At 44.9% G+C, this 17635-nt stretch overlaps 1 protein-coding gene across 1 annotated transcript in view; it reads left to right on the top strand.

Moving 5' to 3' along the window:
- Ptprm (protein tyrosine phosphatase receptor type M) overlaps positions 1-17635 on the top strand; it is a 670047-nt gene that overhangs the window by 146540 nt on the left and 505872 nt on the right. Inside the window, exon 2 of the mRNA XM_038315433.1 lies at positions 14833-14955. Within this exon, the coding sequence (XP_038171361.1) occupies positions 14833-14955 (123 nt within the window). The remainder of the gene's footprint in view (positions 1-14832; positions 14956-17635) is intronic.

The following is a 17635-nucleotide window of genomic DNA, read 5'->3' as shown; positions in this document are numbered from 1 at the left end:
ACACCATGACCACAGTAACTATTATGAAGGAAAACATTTCATTGAGACTGGCTTAACGATTTCAGAGGTTCAGTCCATTATCACCATAGTGGGGCATGGCAGCATTCAGGAAAACATGGTGCTGGAGAGGGAGCTGCGAGTTCTTACACCTTTACTGACAGGCAACAGAAAGTGATCTGAGACACTGGTTATGGCTTGAGCATATGAGACCTGAAAGCCTGCCCTCATGGTCATACACTTCCTCCAAAAAGGCCAAACGTACTCCAACAAAGCTATACCTCCTAACAGTGTCAATCCTTTGGGGGCCATTTTCTTTCAAGCCACCAGTTCCCAAAGTTCATCTACCTTCCAGCTATGCTTTTAATCCTTCTTCCCTGTGATTTCAACCTTGCACTCCCAATCTAAAATAGCCCCTTCATTCTGTCACCTCTTGTCACAATGTTAAATGACATTCAACTGCCTCTGTGCCACATATTCCTTTCAAAGTTGTGGGCTGTGTGGAACATTGATGTGGCCCAGGAGATACTGGGCGTTGATTGGATCTGACAAGTGAGGTAAACTCTAGTCTTCATGCTCATATTGCACCATACTGTAGCCTGTGTCTAATGTCCTTTGTAGCTTTAGGGTACAGGGAGGCGTGGCTGTGTCGTCTTGTGTAAACACATGAATTGGACAGCTCCTGTTAGTTCAGACAGGTCATGAGTGCCCTCATAGACACCTGGTAGCCAGTGCTCGCTGTGCTGTTGGGAGTCCGAGTGTACAGACCCCAGCAGGGATGCTCTCGGATGTGTGAAAACGGCAGGTGTTCGTGGATCTGACAAGCAGGAAGGAGGAAGCTGGTGTTCTGTGTCAGTGGTCTCAGTGGACTAGGGAACACTGGGAAGGGCTCCAGGCAAAGGCACAGAAGAACATTAGGGCACCATGTCATGAAACAGGCAAGGGGTAATGTGCGCATGAGCGTGGGGGTGGAGAGTGAGTAGGGTACCCCATGCACCAGGGGCCATGCCCGTTAACAGTGTGGAGATGCTGGTATGGGTTCCCCAAAGACAGCTGAATGATAGTGGGGCATGGTCTTCAGACTGGATGATGGCTTGAATGGCCAGGGAAATGCTTGAGCGCCAGGCCTCCCAGTTCTTCAGAACCCATCTGGAGGTAAGATCACTCAGGAATTGTTCTACATATAGCTCAGAGATGCAGTATGACCGTCCACAGCTCAGAATCGGTGAGCGCATGGGGAGAAGAGGACCTGTGCATTCATAGATGATCCCAGCCGATCTGGTGCAGGTGGCCAACAAATTATCCTTTGCGCAAATGTCGATTTGTCCCCAGAATTTGACACCCTGGAGAGTTACAGCATTTCTGCCGACACACATTTGTCCTAGGGAGACACATCTCATGGTTAGCTCTGTTGGATTCTCTAGGCCATCCTAAAACCCTGAGTTTCAGAGTCACTGAGCCAAAGACGAAAGCATAGAATAGAAAAGGGACAAGGTCATGGTGGCCGTCCCGAAGCTGGGAATCAAGGGCGTTTAGTGGATCTAGAAATCTGATCACAGTGATAGTAGGTCAGTCCACATGTTCCCCCTGACCTAATTAAATCTGCCGGGTCCCCCATGGGTTTTATATTTTAATTTTGAGTTAGCAATAGAAGACAGTGAAGTAGAATGAGTTCCCTCACTGGGTGTTCCTGGTAAGAGAAACATGTCGCTGTCCCATAGTTTAGAGCGTGTCTGTACTTCTTTAAACAACACCTCTCTGTAAGTTACAGAGCATGTAGGGGGAAAAGCAAGATTAGTGACGCTCGATTTTCACTCCCAGCCTAAGGATTCTTTCTTTGTCGCTTGGGTGTGCTGTTGGAGAGTGGCGAGCATCCCTTCATTTTTCTCCGAACCTAGGATGGAGGGAGCATATTATTGATGTTTACAACTCGAGTTCCTCAAACGGGGTGCAGCAGTTTCAGAGGGGAAGAGTTGTCAGTGATTGCAGTGAGGGTCCAGGCAAGACAGAGAGCTGCTCACTCTGGGAATGGTGCGTGGTGGGTTGCAGCCCCCAGAGTGCCATGTTTGATCATTGCCATTAATGTTTCAGAAGCTGAGCTGGTCTTCGAAGCTTCAGCTAGACATATTCCCAGCTTGGTGAAGGGTTACTGTCCCTTAAGCCAAACCCAGCCAATGTTATATTGATGTACAACGGTTTACTTTTCATCCACGTGTGTCCATATTAGGTTAGATACTGTTCAATATGTGTGCTCCATAGGGCCAGGACCCTGCTATATCAGAACATCCTATAAAAGGCTGTAAGCTGGGCTTCATTGCATATGCCAGCATCCCAGCATGAGAGACACTCAGAGTCAGGGGCCAGTGTGGGCTTCATAATACTCTGTCACAAAAATACCAAGGCATTAAACAAAAGGAGTGGAGAGAGAAAGGGTGGGGAGACAGGGGAGATTGGATGGAAATAGGATTTTAGAAGTTCTTGGAATGGTCTACCTTCATGTTCTGGAGATTGTAGTTGGAGCTCTAATCCAGCCATGCTAGTTCATAGACTGGTCACCACCAGAAGAGAGGACAGGCGATATTTGCCTACTTACTAGAGAGCTAGGAAGAGATGTAGATTCTACAGTATTTTATACTCCATCTGCATACACATTGCACCCTGCCAGCGTTCTTAAAGGCGGATGGTGCTGCACAGGGAAGGATGGGGCCGGCTCTTAAGTTGACGGGGCAGGAACTTACTAGTCTCATGGGTGCTGAGTACATCCCCCCCACAACACCCGCCTTCTTTCTGTCAGTTGCTTTGCCCGAAGCCACAAGGCTGGACCCCAGACCTCTTGCTTCCTGGCCCGTCTTACTGCTCTCAGATGGTCCCTTTGCAGTTCACTGTAAACTGCGTCACAGTGTGCCTAGGTCAGTGGGCGAGCACTTAATTAGGACAGGAAAGACGTGCTAGGTACAGAGACCTTGAGAAGGCCAATGTCTCAGCTCCCTACATTTGAGCAACCAGTTGGTTCTGGAGAATGACCGGTGGGAAGCTGATCCACTGCAGTTCTGTGCTCTGTGAGCCTTGCCCTCAGCCGAAGGGTTTTGGATAGAATCTGTTTTCTAATTTTAAAAAAAAAATACGTAAAGCATAGTCTTCAAAGCTTGCTCTCCTCAGGGCCTAAGGATCACTGATTAGTTTTCTGTCTCGCACAACTTGAAAGATCATCCAACACATACTGCAAGTGCTCTTTTGTATGTTTCAAATCTAAAACACACCACAACTGGCTGCCTTTAAGCGGAGCTCCAGTGTGCTCCATACAGTCTGTGTTTTCTGTTGACTTGTGCTGAGGTCTGCTAAATAGTAGCCTCGTTATGCAGATTCTTAGAATAGCAGGCCTGGGATATCTTCGCAGAGTCTTGCTTCCAGTTGCTGACTCTCTGCTTTCCTTTTCATCTGGATCTTTCAGGACGAGAAGAACTTCAGGGTGGGCTTTTGTCCTTTCTCTTGCCTCCTACGGAGTTTCTGCATTGTGCCTTTTTCACTCTCTGTGTCTCTTGGGTTCTTTTCCTATCCGTCGCCAGTCTGGCCCCTAGTCTGTCCCTTCTTTCCCTCCCCAGTGCCTGATGATATGACAGATACCTAAGTCCTAGTTGGAATGGTGGGGCTAAGAGAGAGGGAGAGATGCCACCAATCACTCAAAAAGGTAGGAACTCTAGAACAAGACTTCTTCCATTGTTGTGGCCCAGGTGTTGATGTTCAGTGACTCAGGCCCAGGGGATGGCTTTCCTCCTGTCTTCTTTTCTGCCAGAGATAGAACTCTGTGTCGATTATGTTCTTACCTTAGTCACAAAAACTCTTCCCACAATTCTAAGTATTTAATGAGAAACACACATTTTCTGGGACTGGGGGTTATGGACACGGAGATGAACGGCAGAACACTGCTTTCTATTCCAGTGGTTTACAGTGTGGTAGGGCCAGACCATGGCCCCCGAAAGGCTGAGTTGCAGTGGTGCATAGACCCCAGAATGTTCTCTTTATAGCCATGGCTGATAGGAAGGGGCAGCAGATTTCATCATGACGTCAGCAACAGGGACCTCAGAGAGGTGGCTTCTTCTCTGGGATTTGAAGAATGAATAAGAATATTCAGACTAGACCTTGGGGTTGATGTGTAGATTGTGTTCAGCGGATATAAGGGTTATGTGTGCAATCAGGTGATAGGTGAGTACCATGGTCAATGGACGCAAATCAGTGAATAGTCATAAATTGTTAGGTATGATAGAGAAGGAAGCTGGGGTTAAAAATCATAAAAGAATCTAAAATGGTAGATGGGATCAACACCCATGCCACCCTACCCCAAACTAACAAAACCAAGAATATGTGTTATGTGATAATTAAATGTTTTCCCGTGGGCAGTTAAGAGTCAATGAATGAATAGACTATTAAGTATAGAGAGAGGTAATGTATAGGATGTACTAAGGGAGTAGTTATGTTGGAGTGGGTCAAATCAAGTGGAGTCCCGGGCTGAGATCACATGATGGCATAGGAGGGATGCGGGACTGATAAAGAAAGCCTTGGGGAAGTCATTTGGATCATAAGATGTCGAGCAGAGAGTTAAGTGAGCCAGTCACTGTAGACCATATAAAGAAACATCTAATCATTTGTTGTTCTCTTTGAGATGCTGTGAACCACATATAGTAATGGGATTCAAGTGTTGATCATCTTGAGTCAATAGCCACACGTGGGCATGTACCAAAATGTTTAACCTTCTCTGCTCCTGTGAGTGGCTAGTAATAACTGTTATAGAGTCGGATATCCTATAGGGAATAGGTTCTCAGATTTTCTCCTGGTCAAAATTATCCATGATCCTTTATGGTACTTCAGAGACTAAAGCAGCACAGAGTTCCTCAGTCATTTCAATGGTGACTTCGGATCCCCCTGGCGTTGAAAGAGACAGCTGCTTCCTCAAATGAGGGTGGCAGGAGGTTTTGACATGCTTTAATAGAACCTAAGGTCTTTAGACTTCAGAACTGCCCTGAGGGTAGTGAGATGCCTCATTACGTCAAGTGCAGAAGAAGAAGGAGCGGAGGTCAGTCAGGAGAAATGTGGAGTGGGGAAGAATGCCCGTTCATTTCTGTCATTCCTCAGTCTCAGGGGTCTGAGGCATCTGGCGTCTGGTTGACAGGCTTTGGGACCAAGTGCTCCGATTCTCTGCTGCCTGCTTCCCTTTGCATCCTGGGATTGATTCATGGAAGCCATATGGACCTTTGATGTGAAGACCCCTTACCTCTTGAATCCATGATAGTGAGAAAGACAGACCTAAAACTTCTTGGAACCCTCCTCCCTGATCCCAATTCAGTATATTCAACTGGACAGGTTACCCTATGTTTTATTAGCTATTCCCTTACTTATAGGACTTTATAATAAATGGTTTATCATACCAAGAGAATGCGTGCTATGGTGTGTTCTTTTTCCTTATAATTAGATTCTGCCCAATGAGTATAATGTGTAGAGATAATGTTTCTTGAGGTTGCCTCATTTAGCAAGCATGATTGACTGGCTGAATTCAGGAGTTTATCTGCTGCTTCAGACAATAACTTATACTAGCAAAGTTTTCAAGAGATAGATTTGTAAATCACAGCAAGCAGACAGGAGTGCTCCTGAGCGCAGATGGAATCCTGCTTCCTATTAATTGCCTGCACTTGCCTTAGCATGACCGTTCTGTGCTTGCTGAGTGGTTCCGCGTAGGAGAAATAAGACAAGATTGAGGCTATCATATCCAGGCATGAGAACAAGGGATTTAGCTCTTGGTGCCAGCCCTGATGTTTTATAGTCCTTCTTCATTTGTGAGGTGTTTTTTTTTTTTTAAACTCTTAAGTATATTGAGAGCTGCAGTGACCAGAAGGCTTTGTTCGGACACCTTTTGAAGAATATAATGTGTCTGGCTATTTGTGGCAGGAAATATTTGGGTTTTAACTTACAGATCCTTTTTTAGCAACACTTTAAAAGGTCGGTTGCGTGTGTGCTGTTATGCTCGAAAACGTACAGTACTATGCAAACATAATTTATAAATAACAGACACTGATGTAATGTTTGAAAGAAAACACTATCTCTTTTCCTAAGTGCTAAGGATGTACCCCATGCCCTCCCTCAAGCTAAGTAGGCATTTTTACAACTGAACTATTCTCTAGTCCCCTAAAACAGGGTAATGTCTTCTTAAGCTATTTGAAAGTATCAATCTAGAGCAGACTTTTTAAAAATAGGCCAGTGATTAGATTATTCTGGGACCATTTTAAGAGCCGTAGATCCCTGAGGCTGGTCCCAGGAGTTTCTAGTTAAATGTGTTATTCTAGGAGATTGATTGTCAAACAAGCCACATTAGAGTCACTTGAGGCTTGCTAAAGCCCAGGTAACTGGGGGTCATAGTGTCTGATTGAGAAATTGGGGGGCAGCCTGGAAATTTGTGTTCCTTTCATGATCCTACAGATGCAGCTGACCCTGACCCTGGTACCCACTTGATAATCCCAGCCCATAGTGGGAGCCTGAAGCACAGGTGACTCAAGACATCACATGACCAGACCTGAGCCGGGTCTCCCCTAGATGGGTTTGATTTATCAATCCTCTGCCTAAGGCAAGGCAGACAGCCCATTTCATAGCATGGTGTCCTGGTGTCCGGAGTCTGGCGCATGGACAGGAGCACAGGTGGAGTCCAGCCCAAGCACACAGGGACTTCTTGGGTGCGGTTTAGTTCAACCCAGTTACATCTCTGTTAGGAACAAAGTGATGTCCTGGAAAACAGCTGTCAGCGATCACCTGGAGCATGTAGAAACAGAAATGATAGCCCCTCCCATTCAAAACCAAAGATTTTAAAGATCAATAAGGAAAACCAAAAAGCCCGAGACCACTTGACTGCTTGCCATCCAGCCTGTTTAAATATTGAGAATCCATAGATTGATAGACAGTTAAGGCCGTGGTAAGGGTAATAAGGCATACACACTTTAGAAAGGAGCTCATTTGCTTTGCAGTATGCAAAACCAGATCCACGGGCAAATGGCATGTTTTACAACAGAGCATTGTGCTCGCCATTTAAATGCCTGGGCGCTGTGTAAACCGGCTTGCTAGGTTGAATTATGTCGGCGAGCATTTCTGTACTGCTCAGTGTCTGATCCACTCAGCATCACGGCACGCTCACAAAGTTTCGGAGGCACTGTATACTTTTATTGGTCGGCAGACAAGAGATTGAAACGAGGAAGGCTGAGACTCTGGTGTGTGGGTAGAGGCCCTTTTCCTTTAACTTGTAAGACAATTATGCCTGTTGGAGATGATTTCCTGCTTATCCTTTGAATTGTGTAGCTCCTAGCTGTTTGTCTTTCAGAGTTTTTAAGATTGAAATAAATGGGTAGAACTGCCGGCGGTTTCATGTATTTTAGGAAAAGAGAACACTGAACATTAATTCTTTGGGGGGAGTATCTTAGCACTGTTTTTTGATCTGTTTTCTCTGTGGAGAGACCCATTTAATATTTTTTTTTATGCATTTGATCAAGCCTGCCTTAAACGGGGTCATTCTGTATTGAGAACAAATGAGTAAACCGCTCTAGGAAGTCCCCCAAGGGCTATTGCAGCCTTCCACCTTAAATGGAGCATAATCACAATCCTGAGAAGGACAGTTCAGCTCTGTCCACCAGTGCCACCTGTTCAAGGCAGAACAATGCAGGATGCCTGTTTATCTTACACGCATTTCAAATGGACATTGGATCGTTCCCCCGCTTGCTTCTTAGGAGCCTTCACCACAGCAGCTAGCTTGCAGTGCCGGCCATTAGCAATTAGCGTGGTATTGACTGGCTTCAGAGAGGTCGGTGAAAGGTGCAGGCAGAGGCGAGCATGAGATTCGCAGGTAGACCTTGGCTGAGCTCCTGGGTGTGAACCGAAAGGCCTGGGTAATTGGGTGAGCTGTTTGATCCCAATAAACTGCCATTTGTAAAGATAGGAGTGGTCGGTCAGGGTCCCGTCAGGAGGCAGACATAACGCGGGGGCTGGAGTGTGGGAAATGGCATCGAAAGACCGCATTGCGCTGTTGGAAGGAGTGCTCAGACGGCCAAGGGATGGCACAGTGCGGAGCAGCCGCATCCCAGCACGGACGTCAGCTGAGTCTTGCCAGGGCCAATGTTTGAGGCGAGTCCTGGCAAGGCTGAACCTGCAGACATGGGAGGAAATATATCCTGGAGAATAAACTGTATAGGATGGGGCTCCATTTGGGCTCTCTGCGGAGGTCCCTGAGGTGGGGCTCTAGGACAAGCTGCTGTTGGAGACATCAGGACCAGAGAGGGTGCCTGTGTGGTGTGCTGAGGACCCTGCTAGCACCATGATAAAATGTTCCTTCTGCACTCTTTCCCACATCCTCCCCCGGAGGAAACTTGATCTTCCCACCAACGGGACAGGAAATGTAGGTGAAATGTCCAGACTAGGGGTCCTCAACCTCCCTAATGCTGCAAATTGTTAATGCAGTTTTGGTGACCCCCAACCATAAAATTATTTTTGTTGCTACTACATAACTGTAGTTTTGCTACCGTTATGAATCATAATGTAAATATCTGTGTTTTCCACGGTCTTAGGCAGCCCCCGTGAAAGTGTCCTTTGACCCCAAATGGGGTCACAACCCATAGATTGAAAATCACTGACCTAGACAATTTAGACACTTTGTAGAGCAAGTAGTGTTAAGGATCGTTAAAGCTGGTAACTGGCACAGGAATTTAAAAACTATTGGTGCTTGCCTTAGGGTTAAAAATAAAATTAGAGGAGATAAACTGCAACTATTATTTTATATTATAAAGTGAGTTTTTTTTAATATATTGACATACTGATGTATAATAGACTCACACTGGGTTTGAGGAATAGACAAAATAAGAAGAACATTGATCTTAGAGAATGTAGCTGGCATTGGTCCACTTAAGGAATTGGTACCTGTGACTAGCAGAGAAGTCTGGGGACTATAGGCTGCTCTTTGGCCAGCTTAAAAGAACTCTCACATACTGAGTATCAACTTAAAACTTTAGCCTTAACAATTGGTTCCAGGTAGTGGCCTCTTCTCCCAAACCTTAGAGACTTTTGGTAGCAGCTTAGAAACCCTCTGGAATGAAGTTGGGAGACTTGGCTCTTCACAAAGCCGAGGAGATCAGGGTGGGAGTGATCCCTGTGTAGCAACAGAGAATCATTTGGTGTGTCAAATGTGTGTAAATGTGAGCTGGTTCAGGATGGTGTGATGGCTGAATGCAGTCAAAGGAGGTTTATTTTTAGATTCATTTTTGTGTGTGTGTGCCACTTTTGTGTGGGTACCCACAGAGCTCAGAAGAGGGCATCAGATCCCTAGGACCTGGAGTTACAGAGGGTTGTGAGCTCCCAGGTGGATGCCGGGAACTGAACTTGGGTCCTCTGGAGAATCAGCAGACATACTCTTAACTGCTTGAGCAACCTCTCCAGCCCCAGGAAGTCAATAAATTAATAATTCGCGTCTGTGTGTTTGAGGCATATTTGTGCAGGCTTTCACTGCCATGTGCATGTGGAGGTCAGAGGGAGCTTTGTGAGGTCATTTCTCTCCATCCAGCTTTATTCGGGGTCCAGGGATTGAAACTGGGTTGCCAGGCTTGCACTGCAAGCTCCTTTACACACAGAGCCATCTTGCAAGCCTTCCAGAAATGCCTCTGGCTACAACCCGGTCAGTTTGTTTTGGCCCTGTTGTCTGTCCAGGTCCGACTATTCAGTTGGATTTGAAACCTTCTAAATTTCTCTTTCGAGTGTGAGTTGGAAACCTTTTTTATACCTTATAGGGTAATTATTTCATATTACTGTTGGCAAAATGGGCCATTTGTGCTACCCCAGAGAAAGAGGCGAGATAAAGTCCCTCCGGTACGCAAATGGCAATGTTTTATTTTCCTAAATCATGAGTGACCTTTATAGGCAACTAGGCTTGCTACCTAATTATTGCCAGAGCTGAAGAATGTGGGAGAGCCACAATTTGTAGAGAGTTCATTAACATTTAGCCGGGCTTCTAGTTTTCAGCCCTAATAAAAAGGGAAAGAGAGCGAGCCACATCGTCAAGTTTGCCCCTGACTCATCTTGAGGTCTTCCTGAGTCAGGCTCAGTAGTGTTAGGGGTTGAATTAAGATAATTTTCATTGCTTGAAGAGATATTCCTATATATTTACTTTTTAAAAATTTCTGATAAAATTATTGGAGACCAATTCTGTACTGAATTTGAGGGAATGTATTGATTCCCCCCCCCCCGACTTTTTGGTTTTTTGAGACAGAATTGAATTTCTCTGTGTAGCCCAGGCTAATTTACTCTTTAGGGTGTGTGGCCTCAAACTTAGAGATCCCCTCTCCTCCTGTCTTCCAAATTCTGGTATTAAAGGCGTGTGACATTATGACAAGCTAAAAATTACCTTTTGTAATATTCTAATTTGTGTGAGTGTTTTGCCTACATGTATGGCTGTGCACCACGTGTGTGCAGTGCCTGCAGAGACCAGAAGAGGGGCATCAGATACCCTGGAACTGGAGTTACAGACAGTTCTAAGAGTGCTGGGAATCAAACTCAGGCCCTCTGCAAGGGCCACAAATGCTCTTAACCTCTGCGCCAACTCCCCAGCTTTCATTTCCCGTTCTTAGTGTTTAAGTGCTGAGGTGCTTGTGGTGTTCCGGCTGCCGTGAATGCTGTGTTGGCTACAGGGCAGGTAGAATATTGCTCTCCAGTCATCTCTTCTTTTTTCTATGGGCTTTCAGATGCCAGTTTTTTTTTAAGGTCTCTGTGTGTGTGTGTGTTGCGGGGGGGGGGGTATGGGTGTGTGCACAGGAGGGCAAGTTCCACAGAAGGCGAAGAAGGCTTTGAATCAAGAAGGCTTGGACCTAGAGTTACGGTTGGCTGTGAGCTGTCTCGTGTGGGTGCTGGGATGAGGACGCAGAGCTTCTGGAAGAACATGCATGATCTTAAATGCTCAATCATCTCTCCAGACTCAAGTACCTCTTTCACTCTGCTGAGTTCATGAAAAACAAAACAAACAAACAAACTCCCCAACTCCCCCTACCCCACACCAAAAAAAAAAAAAAAAAAAAAAAAAAAAAAAACCAAAACTAAAAATTGGAGGCTTGACCCTGGGGCTTCTTTTTTGTTTGTTTTTTTAGGTTTTATTGTTTTTCCAATAGTAAAAAAAAAAAACTGAATTAGGACCAAAAATGTAATTGTTCTCTCTATAATTGGTTGCCTCTCCTCTTTCCTCCTCTCCCCTACTCTCCCCTTGTCATTTTTGTTTATTTTTGAGGGAGGGTCTTGGTGTGTATCTAAGGCTGACCTCAGACTTGCCGTGCATACCAAACTGACCTTTCCCTTGCAGCCTTCTCGTCTCAGCCTTCTGAGAACCGAGACTTGTTTACTTCAGTTCGGACATCATTTCTCTTTTCCTGTTTGATTTCAAGAAATCATCTTTGCTGTTGCAGGGTGTAGAAGGAATGTCTGTGCTGTGTCCCGCCACCTGGCTAGCTTTACACCCGAAATTACACGGAAACTGATTTCTTTTAAACACTGCCTGGCCCATTAGTTTCAGCCTCTTATTTAATTCTCACATCTTGCTTTAACCCATATTTAGTAATCTGTGTAGCACCACGAGGTAAGGGGTGGCTTACCAGGAGAGATCTTAACCTGCGTCCGGCTCAGAGAGGAGAGGCATGGCGACTCACTATGGTGACTACCTGAAGCTTCCGCCTTCTCTCTCCCAGAATTCTGTTCTGTCTACTCCGCCTACCTAATTTTCTGTCCTCTTAAAGGGACAAGGCAGTTTCTTTATTAACCAATGAAAGTAGCACATAGACACTCCTCCATCAGCAGGGTCTCACTGACAAAGAGTAGCATACGGGGTGACATATCTTTAGGCAACAGGACATGCACAGAGGATCCTGTCTTCAAGGGGTTTGGTTGTCAGGCATCATCTCAGAAGGAGATGTGTTTTCCCTTGATGCTTCCTTTCACGTGACCAGAGCCGCACTGTGACTGGGTACCTCTCTCCTCACGCTGGCATCACATTGATCTTCCTGCTTTCCCCTCTCCTGTATCCATCCACCTCAGCATCGGGTTAGAAGACGAGATCCTAAAGGAGCCTCCTTTTGTGTCGTGCACACTCCTCCGGTTGTGTCGTGCACACTCCTCTTGTCCCTGCTGTTTAAGACTGTCATCTAAGAGATGGTCAACATGGCATCTGGGTTTTCTCCAGGCAGCATCCCTTTATGTCACCGTGAATGCTGGTTTGCTTTTCTTGACTCTTATTTGTGCCACTGCTGTTTGGTTTCCTTCAGGCTGAAACTATTCTCCACGTCAAAACTCTTACTTGTAACTAAGAAACTTTTTTTTTCCTTCATAAATGGTCACACATAGTCTTTGAACACCTCAGCATCATTCACATCGGGTGCTGGACAGACCCACTTTTCCTCGGAACTTCTTCAAACTCAGAAAGGGGGACACATGGATGGTCATCGTTGTCAGACTGAACTTTGAGTTTAATTCTGTACCTTTGAGAATGAGCTTTGTGTTCCCAAGGGGATGGATAGTTGGGACTATAAGAACTGAAGGTGTTCCAGAGGACAGCAGCTGATTTCACCTTTGTGCCTAGAGCTGGCAACGGCAAAGATGTGCCAGAGAACTGAAAGAGGCTGTCTGGGACAACCTGGGGTTTCTTGAATCCCTCCACTGCCACATTTTCCAGTGCACGCAAGCAGATTGGACAGAGTTCTCATCCTGTCTGCTGATGTAGATGGAGTAGCCCTTTTCCAAAATGCTAGGGACCAGAAATGGTTTGGCTTTAGGTGAGGCTTTGGAAACTCTTGGGTACATAAGACTAGCTATCTGGGGCTGTGACTGGGCTCTAAACACAAAATTCATTGGTTCCTTATAGGCCTGTATACATGGCCTGATGATTTTTGCATTTTTTATTGTGCTCTGGCATTTTGATCTTGACCCATTACCACCTGAAACTCGGTGTGAAGTATCTGAGCTTGTTGAACTCTGAGTAAGCAAAGAGTTTCAAACCCAAGAGCATTTTGGATTCTGTGAGTAATAATTATGATAATTTTGTAATGTGAAGCTAGGCAAGATAACTAATCCCCAAGTGATGGGGTTGGGACTGCCAACGCTGTCTGCGGTCTTGCGTGTTGTGCTGAAAAGAAACTGGATTTAGGAAAGATAAGTGGGCAGTTCTGTGAATTCAGAGATCATACACGTGTGTGCACGCAGACGCACACACCTCACAAAAGCAAAACAACTGATAGCAGCCGTGGAAAGACACAGATTTTTCACCTTAGGAAGGACCGGTGCCCTTGCCCAAGCTGTTGTTACGGTCAAGGGCAGGAGTCCTGTGGGATCTTGCTCCAGCTCAGGGTGCCATTCTTTGGGACAGGTGTTCAGAGAACATCTGCCAGGGTGACGACAGGTCTGCAAAGCTCACAGGAGGAACCGGGGAGGGCAGAGCTTGTGTTGCCTGGGGAAGCTAAGACCTGGAACACGACAGCATTTTTCATACTGTCAGTTCTCCTGTGCAGGAGCTACGTGTTCAACTGTTGCCTTGGGGGGCGAAGGGGGCGAAGATAAATGGGTGCACGTTTCAGGAGGCAGAGTGGAGGCTAGAACTAAAAATGTTCTGGGGATTTTTTTACATGCATGATGTTCAGTTTCTCATGTCTTCAGAGGTTGCCTGGCTGTTGTAGATGGCATAGGACTGATTTAGGTTTGGGGGTAAAAGTTAGGACAGGTGTCCTGAAATTCCATTTTGTCTCTAGTTTGTAATTGCTGTTTTCCTTGCCTTCTGCCTCTAGGGTGTACCTGACAGGTATAGCACAATAATAGTCCTAAAATTGCATCTCCTTGTCATGAATCCTCACTTTGTACCAACTGCCAGCAATTATAATTAATATTTTGAATTAGTAAGATTCACTTATTATGGTACCATTTAGGTAATATGTACTATTCATTATTTAGTGGGTGGCAAGATTTTCATAATCATTGCCATCATCAGTGTTATTCATTATTCACTGTCCCCCTGTGAATCATTTGCACAAAGACTGTAAGCAGTTCAACAGAGCAGGCGTCCGAGAGCCTGTAGAGTGGGACTGAAAGTCATCGATGTGCTGAACAGCATTGGTTTTGATGCAGCTGAGCATGTGTGTACTGTGCTATTTTTTTTAGATAGCTTCATTCATTGAACCCAAACTAAGCAGATGTTTGCCACATGTGTAGCCTTGAAATTTCTGCCACTAAGACTTGTGTGGACTATAAAAGTGACTTCATAATCTACTTTAGTCGTGAGACCTCACATTTCTTAAACCATAAACTGAAACTTGCTTCTGCATAGGAAGGATATTTTGAAAACTATTTGGCAGGCCATGTTCATCATTTGTGGTATGCTCGGTCCTCTATTGTCAAGCCAGTGTTTTAGTGAAAACATTTCTCTTTAATATTTTTGAAAATTGTAATTCTCTATTGAAAACATGTTGAGTACCCGAGGGAATTCTTTTCAAGTTATGAATGCAAGATGGATTTTCTTAGTTTAGTATTCAGCTGGAAAATGTGAATTTTAGATTTGCTTATTTCGGTATCTTCTACCAGTATTCGGTCCCTTTTAGAGAGCAATGGATGTGTCTGTATTGCTAAGGCATGGTTAATACTCAGCAGTATTTGGCAAGATAATGGAAGGGGTCAGATCCACGGGTCCCAAGCAAAACTGTCAAATCCAACTGAGCTTGATATCTTCCTGGCGTATCTCAGGTCAGTTCAGACCCCTGGCTATGACTGACATCGCCTCTCTTTCTCCTGCCGTAGGTGGCTGCCTCTTTGATGAGCCATACAGCACGTGTGGGTATAGTCAAGCGGACGATGACGACTTCAACTGGGAGCAGGTGAACACCTTGACCAAGCCAACGTCTGATCCATGGATGCCTTCAGGTTTGCTCTTACTGCTCAGTCTTCTTTCGGAAATAGGGGCTTCTGGAGAGAGTTCATAGTCCGAAAACGCCGTCTACTGGGTACCAGTTGAAGGCAAAGGCATGTTGTTCTCTGTGTGCTGTGCTCAGTGGCTGAGTAGCTGGGGAGGGTAGCATATCTAAGAGGGCTGATTTCAGGAATTTAACCTTGCATCTCTTTCTGTAAAGACTAGTTGTGGTTTGCCCTCTGAAGAGTTGAGCATGCGTTTAGCTGATTAGTTGACATCGTCCAAGCAGGTGACCCTTTATCTAGCAGCAGGTACGGGGAATGGTTGGCTGTCTGTTCTAGCAAACATGTGTCAAGGGTGGGACTCTAGTTGTAGAAAACAAATAGCATGATTTCCAACTACCACACATTCCAGGCCTTGAAGGGAACCTCCTTTCTCAGCCTCAGGCCGAGGGGCTCTCGTGTACCTGGGCAATCAGGATCTTGGAAGCATTCGGAAGGGGCATGGGTGTGTTGTTTTCTTTCTTCCTCTACAGAGGAGTGGTTAGTGAATTTCATGCTAACTAGAAATATTTACCTTACTGAGGATCAGCGAGATTTTTTTTTTTTTGAAGGCAGAGTAGAAAGACGATGATTGGTCTAATCACAGCAAAGCCTATTTCGTGGGGGCCCTCTTTTCAGGCTGTGACCTTGGCAGTCCTTTTGGAGTCTTAGATTTGCAGATTCGTTATTGAAAATGGGCTGATGAATGCACCATTTAGTATTCAAACTGCTCAAAACATATGACTGAGATTTGGGCTTCAGATAAAACACATTTTTGTGCTTTTTCATGAATATAAAACTTTTCATTAATGTGCCTACATGCAGCAGTAATTAGATTTTGCAGGTAATCTCATAAAGGCAGCTTCAAAGCATGAGGTAGAATCTAATGTTGTTCTTAATAGGCTTTAACAATTATGATGCCCACCCTGGGCTTTTTTCTCCTTCTCACATTTAATTCCTTATCATTTCGAGTCAAGAACCCTAATGTCCTTAACACTGTGGCTTTGCCAGGCTTCCAAATCTTCACAAGTCTTGTTTGGGTTACCAGATCACTTTCCCCTTTGCTGTTTTTCCTTTTTCTCAAGAGTATCTGTCTTTCCATACTGCTTCTGGAGTTAGTGGGCCACTCTTAGTTGGTTTGCTCCACTCCAGAGCCTGTTTTAGCTGTGATTGACAGATAAGAACATGACTTTGTCCTTGCTGCATTGTTCCTCCCCAAGCAGTGTTCTTGCCCTGAAATCCTTTGAGTCTTTCTCTGGCATCTCCCCAGGTTTTCATTGATTTCTAGAAAAGCTAAGGTGGGTGAGAGCTAGACCAGGTAGATCTGTCCATGCAAGCACAGACATGGCTGATATCATGACCTGGTAGATCTGTCCATGCAAGCACAGACATGGCTGATGTCATGTCTGTCTTCTCATTTGATGAAGTCTGTACCTTTCTATGTGCTTGTATAACACTAAAGATGGGAACCAGGGACACTCGCATGTCAGACAAGTAAGTGTTCCATCTACCACTGAGTTACACTCCAGCCCCCAATTTATAATTTTTTGAATTAGATAACTGTTTTCATTACTGTGACCCCTTATATTGAAAGTTTTTTTCCCAATTTGGAAAAAAAATCTTTTTAAAAGAAGCCCAAATATTGCAGAATTCCTCCCTTCAGCCTCTGCTGATTTTATCTGAGTCCCAAGGTAAGCAACTCACTTGATGAAAAGAGGCTTGCCACCAAGCCTGATGACATGAGTTCGATACCCAGATCCACAAGATAGAAGGAGAGAATCAATATTGTCCTTGCATCTCTCATTGTAGGATCCAAACTCAAGTTTACACATGTGTATGCATGCTTGTGCACACATACACACACACAGAGTCCCATACATGTCATACACAATAATAAATATGTAAATACAAGAAAAAAGCTATTAAAATTCTTATGGTCAATGGACGGCAGAGAGATCCATATGGCTTTTGGGGGTTGCGTTGTGTATGTCTTTATTTAATAAGAGTATTGGATTTGTTTTCATGTGTGTGCTACTTGGCCTGCTATATATAGGTTGGTGCTGTATCCATTCAGATAAAACAGTCACCCTGCTGGCCAAATCCAGCCCACTGCCTGCTTTGATATGGCTTGGAAGCTAGGAGTGGTGTCTCCATTTTTAAGTGATTGGGATTGAAAACTTTTGTGTTTTGTGAGATGAAAATGTCAATTGTCCGTGCCCATGGAATTTTATTGGCACGAACCTCTGGCCATTCAGATGAGCGGTGTGCCGTAGTGTAAGCTGTGCAGTCTCTTCGGTGGTTGGGATGGAGACTTGGTGCTGTGCAGAGGCACAGCCTTCTCGCTGACCGTTCCTGGGGAAGTGAGCACTCCCATGAGAGGCTGTTTGGTATCAGCCTTGAGCTGAGTGTTGTTTTGGACCTTGGCTTATGGTTTTTTCTTTTTCTTTCTGTACTCACATTCTAATTATTAACCAGTAGAACTTTTTCACATTTCTTTTCCCTTCCTGTTCATGTGGGTGTCTGATCATTGTCGTCTTTCTCCTTCATCGTCTAGTGCACAGTCTAGGTTGCACTACTGTGATTCTTGTTAGCAAATAACCCATCAAAGTGAGCTTCAAAATGATTAAATCCTAGAATGTTGGCCGGTTTTCGT

This window comes from Arvicola amphibius, chromosome 18 (genome assembly GCF_903992535.2).
Source record: "Arvicola amphibius chromosome 18, mArvAmp1.2, whole genome shotgun sequence".
In the NCBI taxonomy this organism is placed as follows: Eukaryota; Metazoa; Chordata; class Mammalia; order Rodentia; family Cricetidae; genus Arvicola; species Arvicola amphibius.
The sequence above is the reverse complement of the archived record's forward strand: the minus strand, read 5'-3'. Positions and strand labels throughout refer to the sequence as shown.